This window comes from Saccostrea echinata, unplaced genomic scaffold, assembly GCF_033153115.1.
Source record: "Saccostrea echinata isolate AGI-Se365-2 ecotype Australia unplaced genomic scaffold, CSIRO_AGI_Sech_v1 ptg000003l, whole genome shotgun sequence".
Classification (NCBI taxonomy): Eukaryota; Metazoa; Mollusca; class Bivalvia; order Ostreida; family Ostreidae; genus Saccostrea; species Saccostrea echinata.
The window spans coordinates 7,401,449-7,412,009 of record NW_026889752.1 but is presented as its reverse complement, the minus strand read 5'-3'; the positions used below and the strand labels follow the sequence as shown (position 1 = coordinate 7,412,009).

Sequence of the window (10,561 nt, the reverse complement as noted above, 5' to 3'; positions counted from 1 at the left end):
GTTTTTATGCACTGGTTTAAATACTTATTGCACCGACTTTGATACAGATGGCTCACCGGTCTACGCTACGTTCGTTTTGCAAAGTACCTTGTTATTAGCAGATTGATAAGAGATAAGTTTTTGGCAGGTGGAAATCAAGGTGCGTTTTCAGAGTGAAATACGTCAAGATATATAGTAAGTTAAAAATATATTGCTTCGAAGTTAGTGTTCGAGCTATCCCTAAAATTCAGTACGTTTTGCTTAGCACACAATTTCAATTTTATTACACTATCTTTCGATGAAGATTATAGCGTATAGTTATTACAATAAGGAAATGCTATTGCACATGGCAGCTTGGGATCAACAATATTATTATACACTTATTTCATGACTACAAGGGGAACAGTCAAGCTGTTGTCCCGAAGTAATGGGGAAGACCTGGAAAACTGTTGCCCGAGGCCGAAGGCAACAGTTTCCCAGGTCTTCCCCACTATCTAGGGACAACACTTTGACTGTTTCCCGAGTTGTCATGTAATAAGTGTTTTATAACCTAACCTTCTATAATTTCTTAAAGTAACGATATACACATAATAATCAATGGATTTTAAAATACATTGACAAAAGTTTGTATTATTTCTTAAAACCAAACTAAACAAAATTGATATTTACAATATTCTCATAACGATTGGTGTAAAATCAGAAAAATTAATGGTGGTGATATTATCATGCACTAATAAATTGATGTATATACGTATTGTTTAGTAAACAACATAATGATGACTTGAAAGTTTGAATATAATACGCTGAGTCGTACGTTTAAGGAAAAGATCTATATCGAATGAGAGGGGCCTACATTTTCCCATATTACCCTCAGAAAAGGTGTTCTTGGCCTCATCTTTGAAGATATATTTAATTGAATACTATATTTTTATATGGGTATCGGGATTACTTTTCAAATGATAATTTCAAATTGAATGTCATGAAAATGCTTCAATTTATACATAATTCAATATTATAGCTGTAAGGTACGGGAAATTAATTATGACGTCATAATGGATCAGTTCAGCCAGGCAACAGTTCATTCTGTGTCCAGGTAAACAGTTTGACTGTTTCATGATGTGCAAAAGCATTAATCAAAATGAATCAGAAAACAGTTCAAAATACCTAATTACAATTTATATAGTAGGTTAGGTAATAGAACTAACTATTACGGGAAACTTTTATACTTAAACACTTTCACAAGCCCTTCAGCAGTTCCCATCCACAGTGCAGATCTGCACAGTGTTAATGTTGATGGGGATATTTCTTTTTCTGTCAATAAGTATTTCAAAAATTCCCCTTTAGGACTCAGCAAATGGATGAGACTATTACCTGGATCAATAACAAGAATGTTGTAGGTCGAGTCGCACACCAAGTCTACTGGAAAAAAGTTCTCATTCAGGTTCTGCCCAAGATAGCTAGATCGCAAACGACCAGAGACAGATACAATTACAATCTCACCTGCATTGTCACTTGTTATGTTCATAACACAAATATCAGAGTTAAAGTTTTGACAGAGTCTTCCTGGCAATGTAAACAGTCTGGTTTGACCGTCCTCTTGGTACTCGTACTCGTGAATGACATCACCGGTCAATGTCAAGTATTTCACTAAACGTCTGCTGTGTGATTCCAGTGGATAATCATCTGTTTCTGAATCTTGTAAAGAAACAAAAAATCCACTGTCCAATGAATTAAAGATTCCTAAAGGTACCAGGGGATCTGTACTCAAAAGTTCTGAGATGGATCCTGATGAAGAAAGGTAACAGATGGTACTTTCCTCTCTCAATGTGAAATAAATACCATTAGTAGTTACACACATATCATTAAAATCAATAGTAAATTTCTGCTTCTTCTCGCCTTGTCTGTTGACCAATTCAATGAAATCTGATTCTCCATCCCGTATGTAACATTCATCTTCACTTAAAGCCTCTGAAACTAAAACCGGATGTTCCCCGTATTGAAATGAATTTGTTTCCTTAGCACTGATATCATCTATATTAAAAATTTGACCAAACATGGACTCCAACAAATCAACATCAATTTCCCCTCCTCTGAAGCGGATTGAACAGTTCTCTAGGTCAATGTCCAAGTCATCTAGCAAATGCGTCAGGTCTCTGTGGTTCTCTATTAAGTTCTTATCAGACATAGAACTGTTGTTCTCCTCTAGGTATTCCACTATTTCGAGTATATTCTTCTTCTTCTTTTCTATTCGAGATGTTTCATTTTCTAAATGTTTGTTTTTCTTACCAAGTTCACCTTTCAATGCTTCCTCAATGCTTTTCTTAATTTCTGTTAATCTGGCTACGATTTCATCAAACTGCTTCTGTACCTTTTTAATTAGGGAGTCATATGTACCTTCATTCTCAGTCTTCTTTTTTAATATTTTCTCATCAATCGCTGGCAGCTGCTCTTTCTTTATTTTCCTTAGATATTTAAGGAGTTCCCTTTTCCTATGAATGGCAGCCGTAGCCTGCGTGACCCAGTTATGTCCATTGTGGTCCGATTTGGCACACGTGGAACAAATGAATACATCACAGTCCTCACACACCATATCGATAGGAAAATCATGCTTTTGACACATTTGAATATGTTCTTGAGGAGAACCAAGAGGGTATTTTGATTTACTAGCCGCCATTATAAAGGCTTGTTGTAAAAAACTGAGTGGAGTGGAGTTATGTGGAGTCCTGGAGTGGAGTCTGTATTGTAACAGAATATAGAGTTGAAAATTCTCTAACATACAGTCTCTCCCTTGCCAATTTGAAAATGTATAAAGAATGAAATAGGAAACGAAATTAATGTGCCAAAAAGCTAATGACCTTTAAATGTCACACAGAGGATTACCTAAATTGTTCATAACAATTAAAGACTAGGTGATATTGACTATGCACTCCTATCTCAATCAGAGAAACCTAAAAAGGTGCCGACAGCTTTAATAGCAAACAGATAAATAGCAAACAGCTGCACTGAGGATTGAAATACTAAGATACATAATTATTTTTAGTAACTGGTTAATCTTTATTTATTTATTTATTTATTTTTTGTTGTTGTTGTTATCTATTAAAAAGGAAGTTGTCCTCTTTTGTGATATTTCATTGTTTTTCCCCCGCATTTTGTGTATTACAACTATTTACGTATCTCACTTTTTAGTTGTTGGTAAATTTCGGGAAACACAACAGAAGCTTTTAAAGATGTAGAGTTATGGAAGTTGAAAAGAATAGTTGATTCCTGTCATTTAACGCAATTTTCCCTCCTTCCATCTCTCATTTCTGTATGCCCCAGCTATAGCTGATGCCTGTGATCACTCAGAATCTTGGGAACTCCCTGATTTCAGAATAAATGTTACAAACAGTCAGAATTGAGCTAGTTCATGTTGTATGAACCATATTGACAATGAATGAGTAAATGAAAAAAAAAATCATGACCTTCAAATGTCAACAATGCAAATAGCTTGTGTGTTTTGATTTTTTTTTTGCTTGGTAACAGAGACTAAGTTACCCACATGCACTCCCATCATAACAGGCAAGAAGTCTTGACCGATTTAATTACTGCGTTAGAAATGCTTACTCAGTTGTTGCTTTTAAAAACAAATTTGCCTTAAACCTGTTAAAATGAACTGAATCAAATGCTACTGGTTTTGCTTTAGTCAGCAGAAAAGAATCTAGAATTACAGTAGGGCATAGTTTACAAATTGGTATCAATATATCAAAATCAGGAATTACAGTAAAAATACAATCACACATTCAACACACAATCAGTTTTGCAACTTCAACAATGCAGGGTCATATACCTGTTGGGAATGCTGGACAACTTATAAAATATATTTTATCTGTTATCAATTTAACATAATTGTAATGTTTGTTATTTAAGAAATTATAATAAATAAAATATTAGATCCTATATTCTAAAAATATAATTCTTATGATTCATAGTATAAGCGTCCATTAATTGATATATGGTCGTAAATGACACTAATTACATCAACGCTCCTGAAACGTGTATACACAAGAAATCCAGCAGTTAAAATTAATTTGTATTCTTCGTATGAGTTATAAGATCATTAACACTAGCTTAAATGTTTGATAGTAAATGATCCTTCCAGATAATGGAGATTAAGTAAGCCATAAATTTATTAGGCATGTGTTCTTCATCTATCTTGGATATCGTAATATTTACCTTCAAAGTTCAAAGTGACAAAAAATTCAAGAATATCAAGTCAGTAATTGTGAAATAAATTACTTCTTGATAGACAAGAAAGTATGTTACCTAATGTAAATTTCTTCATTATTCAGGAGTGTCAACTGGGTTATAATTTTACCAACAAACATGGGTTGTATTAAAAAAAAATTACTGAGAAGATATGATTAATTTTTGCAACACATCTGTATGATATTCAGATAATTGAGACCTGATTTTTCTATGGATAATAACATCTCTGGATATATTTCAAATTATGGGCATTGTCTTCTACTACAAGATTTTTTCAGGAAAACTTTTTAGAAATTTTTCGCAATTTGGCAAAAAATGCTCGTAAGACTGTAAAGAATATTTTGAAATAAAATTTAAGTGGAATAACGTAAATATTGTACACAGTAAGGGAAATATTGACAGCCTCAGCAACATCAAAGACAAAATGAAATAAATTTATTATATACTATAGACTATATTATACTATAAAGTTGACAAAATATTAAGAGCTATTCTCTGTAATGACTTGAAATTTTATATAGGAGCTGTGGCACGCATAGTCTCAGAATTTCTCCAAACTCTCTATGATAAAAGTCTTTGATACCGTTAACTCAAATCAGGCAAAAATTGGTTGCTACGTGTCATGGTTACCATAGCAACATGGCAACATGGCCTAAAGTTTGAAAAATGGCATTTTTCAACATGTTCAGAGTCCCACGGTTACCGCTTGCAGCAAAGCGAACAAGTGGCATTGACTGTTTCTGAAAGTTAAAGTCATGATGTATTAAATGCATTTTAAACATTTTTGGTAAATCAACTATTACATACGTTACTATGGAAACAAGGTATTCAAAAATAATATTTTTGTTCATTTGATTTTATAAAGTCATACACGTAAGAATAAAAACAATTATAGTTTGAAGTGCAAGCAAATAGTAGACAAAAGATTCTTGTAACATATACCAAGGACGAAATATGATAATTCTTATAGGTTGGCAATGGTTGTCATGGTTTTAATACCACGAAGGGTTTCAATTTTTCTCTCTTAGTGTTTTAATCTTATTGTATCTTTTTAAAAAGCATATTTCTATATAACTGATGATCATTTTTTAAAGGCGTTGGTGTGACCTTAATTTTCACATTTCAAAAAATTCAAATTCAATTCTTTAAATAGAGCGTTGCTATGGAAATAAGCCGAAAAAATATGCATAAAAATCTGAAAAAAATATTCTGTTTCCTTGGATACGTACCCTTATATGTAGATTCCCAAAACTTTTATGATTGATATTTATGAACAACTAAGCTGATTTTCAATTTTAACTACAACCCAATCTCAAACTGGATGCAAAAATCTGGCACATAGGGTTTAATATTGATGTAAAATTAACAAAATCGAACATTTTCTCTTCTTGGTAACCATAGCAACAGTGTTGTATTTTTCAACAAACTTTATCAATATATGATATTTAACTTTAGTTCTACTAGATATGTACTATTCAAGATGAGTCAAATGATATGTTTCTTGATTAAAAGGTAAGTAAATTCCTAAGGCAGCAAAAAATATCACTTTAAACAACTGGTACGTTGTTTCCATGGTTACACTACAAAGTAACAATTAACCCCAATTTTTCTTATGTTGTCGGTGTTGCAAGGTCCTACGGATGTATTTGTGCCAGTCATGAATTTTATTGTTTTTCCTCAAGATAGTTGCATTAACCCAATCTTAGCAACATATTTTGCATGGTTACACTGTGTTACCATGGCAACCATGAAAGTTATTTACAGAATAATGTTGCCAATACCTAATTACTTAATGTCAAATATTTTTATCGTTTTTCTTAGGTTGTTGATTGAGTTTGATCATGTAACACCTATCATTAGTGAATATTGAGAGTTTTCCAGCATTTTTCAGCATCTTTAATGTATTCCAAATGTACCCATGGTTACCACTTACTTAGAGATAAATTCTAAATAGTTTCTATATAGCATAAGTGGCAACAAGGTGTCATGTTTTTGTGAGAATGGTTTGTCTGTTTTTCCTAGTCTTTATTCAGGCTTAATAAAGATTCAAAGTAGCTGAAAATCTCAATTTTTCCAACTTTTCCGTCATGGCAACCAAGACACTTAGCAACGAAATTTTATTTGATATATGTATCTGGTGTCAAGTTGTAATAATGGACAAAGTTTCATCAAAATCGGTGACCATGCGTGGCAACGAAGTTTAAGTGATTACAGAGAATCGCTATTAACTTCTGAACATACCGAGTTATATAGTGAAAGCTACATAATCTGTCTTTTTCCAAACAAGAGGCCCGTGTTCTCCTTCCATATATTCCTATGTACAAGTATTATTAGTTACATAGTTTTGTAGTGACAGGGCACGGGATGATACCTGGTTAGTAAATTTCATACCTGGCGAGGCGAAGCCGAGCCAGGTATGGAATTTACTAACCAGGTATCATCCCGTACCCTGTCACTACAAAACTATGTAACGAATTTACCCCACCGATAAAATATTTATTCATTGTCTGTTGTTTGTAAAATTGTTTTTCTCATTAGGCCTATAAAATTATATTACTCATACAATGCCTATTATGACGTCACGTTGTGTGACGTAATGTTGTTTTGCGAGTGTTTCGTGCTGTAATAACGTACTGACAGTTTTGAAGACTTTCAGTAAAGGGAGGAAAAGGTTCAATCTTCGTTACTTAACTGTTAAATTGTCAACAGACACTCGGCAAATCGAGTGAACTCGACTTGTTCGAACGTTACAAAAGAACGATAACTCCGTATGGACCATGTATTGATTTTCAAGCGACTAGGTATAAGTAATACACCCCCTTCACGTGACAGACTTCAACCAATCGTAAGCCAGGATTTCATCGAAAAATCAGCAGAGGTGGGGTAAAGCAATATCTCAACAGTAAGCATGTAATAATATGTTTAAGTCTTTGGTGGTACTTATCATAATATATTTATTTATATCATTTCTGTTTTAAGTCCCATTTATTAAGTAAGCTTCTCTTTGTTCAAATATTTGTGAAACTAATTATGTATAGGAATTAAAGCACAACCCCCTACCCAAGAAACAACGATGATAAATTTTAAGTTAATGAATGATGCATCATTGTTAATAGCACAATTGTTACAAAAATTAGAAATAACAGCATGAGTGAATGAGTATATTTCAATAAATATTTTTTCTTTATACATGTAATTTATCCTGGACCCAATTAACTGATGGATCTAGTTGACAAAATACACTATATATCTTCATTGTAGCTACTGTTGCATTTTCCCCAATTCAACCAGAAAAAGGGAAATATGTTAATTTTTACAAATTGAAACACATCAAACAATGAACTGAGATACTGGACGGGGGGGGGGGGGGGACTAATGACTTTCAAATATCAACAAAGAGGGTAGCTTGCACTTTAATAGTAAAACCTTAAAAGGGGGAGAAGAAAAACTGGTAATTAAAATAATTTTGTAAATTTATCATTTAATTATCGTAACCAGTTCCTCGATATATTCGATTGTTATTTATCCATTTGATATTAATGCTGTCAACATGCACCTCTTACAAGGGTTGTTTGTTTTAGATAGAAGTGCAGGTTCGTATATCTGACCCTAGTTTAGATGTTGTTAATGTCTCATCTAGTCTTTGTTCTCTCTCTCTCCCTCTCTCTCTATATATATAACCACATAAACACACACATTTTAGTTGTTCTTCTTTGTGCCATTTAAAGGTTATTAGTTTTTTTAATTGCTGCATGGATTTTGTTTCTGGAATCGATTTGTTTTTAAACATTGTATACTGTTACAATACAGACGCCACTTCATGACTCCATATAACTCCACTCCACTCAGCTTTTTACCCCAATCCTAATTTACAACAACGCTTTTCGATGATCTTTATCAAGGGAGGGGTAACCTTAGTCCTTACACTATTTTTAACTACGCAGATAAAGCAATTTATACCAAATTACGGCAGCTAGAAATGTGTCACCATTAATTACCAATCACGAGGAAATTACATCTATGGGCGCGGAAAGGGTAAAAAATACGTTTACACAAAACAAACAATTAATTTGCAAAAACATACTGAAATACAATGCAAACAGCTTAAAATAAAATCAACAGACTCAACTGCAAAATCAACAGACGTCGACTCCGCTGCAAAAGGAATAATGTTAACTAATTACCAATGCAAAAAATTCATTAACTGAATTGACAATAGATGGCGTGCAAATCCACAATAATTTTAAAAGGTGAAGGTCAACAGGCTTAAAAATAGTGCATGTTAAAAATTCATATGGCTCACTTTAAATGAAAACAAAAGATAAACTGACGTGACAGTGATACCTGTTGGGTATAGAATGAAAGTTTAAATGACTTAAGTTTAGAATGATACGAGTTAAGGTTGAATTCAACATAAATGATGCATAGCAAAGTTTAGTGAGATTGCCGGGAAGTATTTTGTTTTGTTTCAATACAATTTAAGTGTTATTCTGAGGACATGAGTCAGAAGCTTATTAATAAGAGGGACGCCACCTTAGAACACCCTATTCTTTGACATGAATATTAGCCTGACATATTACTCTAACACGGGTATTTTGAATTTTGAGTTACAAACAAAAATTAAAACATGTTCTCACGATATAAGTCTATATATATTGTAACTTATAGTGCCCGGGTGTTTCAGACTTGAATTTCCATGTCTTTCCTGATATCAGCATTAATCAAAACCAGCCATTAAAGACATTCATCATATATTGCTCTTTTGTGAAGCTACACTTTGTTACCATGACAGCCATGAAATTTATTTTTTTTAATAATAGTGCTAATTCCATATTACTCAAGGTCAAATTTTTTATTGTTTTTCTGGTTGTGTTGCTTACATTTGAGCAAATAACACCTGATATGAATGATTATATTGAGAAATTTTAAGCTTTTAAAATGTATTCCAAATGTACCCATGGTTACCACTTACTTAGTGATATATTCTAAACAGTTAAATGTATAGCGAAACTGTTTTTGTGAGAGCAATTTTTTGATTTCCTTAGTCTTAACTTAGGCTCAATAAAGATTCGAAGTAGCTGAAAATCTCATTTTTCAAACTTTAACGACTGTTACCTTGGCAATCAAGACACAGCAAATTTTATTAGATGTATGTTTTTAGTGTCAAGTTGTAATAATGGGCAAAGTTTTATCGAAATCAATGACCGTATGTGCCAAGTTTGAAAATTTACAAATGCACTAACTAGAGTATCATCTTCTAGTCTTCTAGATTTGTAACATTTGATGCTTTACATGATACAGACTTGTTTATATATTTTCATCCATTGATTTCAGATTTAAAAAGACAAAAACTGTTTCATGTCTCAATATTTAATAAACTCCAATCATATAAGAAAATTATGTAATGATATACAGTCAGAGTATCATAAAAATCATGTGTATTTAGCGGCTTCCTGTCATATGCAAACGTTATTTTTTTCCTTAGAATATTTCAATATATTTCACCTGCATTTGGCGATTCCGGATCCCTGTCTAATGCGACATCCAACCATTCTTTCCCGTATTTAGCGACTTTTAGCCCAGCTTCTAATAGCAAAAATAATGAAGTGCTTAGTGATTGTCCCCGACCCCATCAATTTCTACCCCAATTAATTATGAAGGAAGTGTTTGCAAAAAACTTATTCATAATGAAGTCTTTCAGTGTGTGAGTTGGTATCATATAGAAACATATAGAATAAGAAACATTAAAAGTAACTCTAAATTAACCTTGAAGTTTTGACAAGAAGAGTAAAAATTAGTGTATGTTTGATTTGTGCATAAAAGTCATTGCCTTTTTGTGATTATCTTAGTATTTTGTTTTCCATTTTAGGTTAAATCTTGTTATGAGCAGTGTTTTCCAATTACACTGTCGTAAAGTGTGAAATATGATAAAAACCTATATATATATTGCATTAAGAAAATAAACTAAACTCAATTAGGAATAAAAAACAATTTCTACGAACTAAATTTAATTGAATATATTCCATTTATTAAGAGAGTGAAAATTATTATTATGATGAGGGATAAGGAACAGGAATACAAGTAGACGTACATTTATTATAGTAAATAGTATTTATGCATCTACTTCAAAAATTGCCCTAATATGATTCCCTGATTTAAGAGACTACCTGTCAAATATGACCATTTCAGACTTTCCCTTGATGTCTCTTAATACAGAATTGACTGTACTTCATATGTTATACTTGTGTAAGTATGTGTAACATGTATTAATGTCAACTGTTTGCTAATTAATGCATGATATCCCCCCCCCCCCCTCCCCAAAACCAACCCCCCGCTC

At 32.7% G+C, this 10,561-nt stretch overlaps 1 protein-coding gene across 1 annotated transcript; it reads right to left on the bottom strand.

Moving 5' to 3' along the window:
• Positions 1-1,186: 1,186 nt before the first annotated feature.
• On the bottom strand, positions 1,187-2,653 carry LOC133178803 (uncharacterized). Its single transcript, XM_061313495.1, has one exon. It carries the CDS (start codon positions 2,651-2,653, stop codon positions 1,187-1,189), a length of 1,467 nt encoding a protein of 488 aa, XP_061169479.1.
• Between the last annotated feature and the right edge of the window lie 7,908 nt (positions 2,654-10,561).

Excerpts from the sequence above, each read along its gene's own strand:
- LOC133178803 (XM_061313495.1), bottom strand. The coding sequence starts at position 2,653 with ATGGCGGCTAGTAAATCAAAATACCCTCTTGGTTCTCCTCAAGAACAT.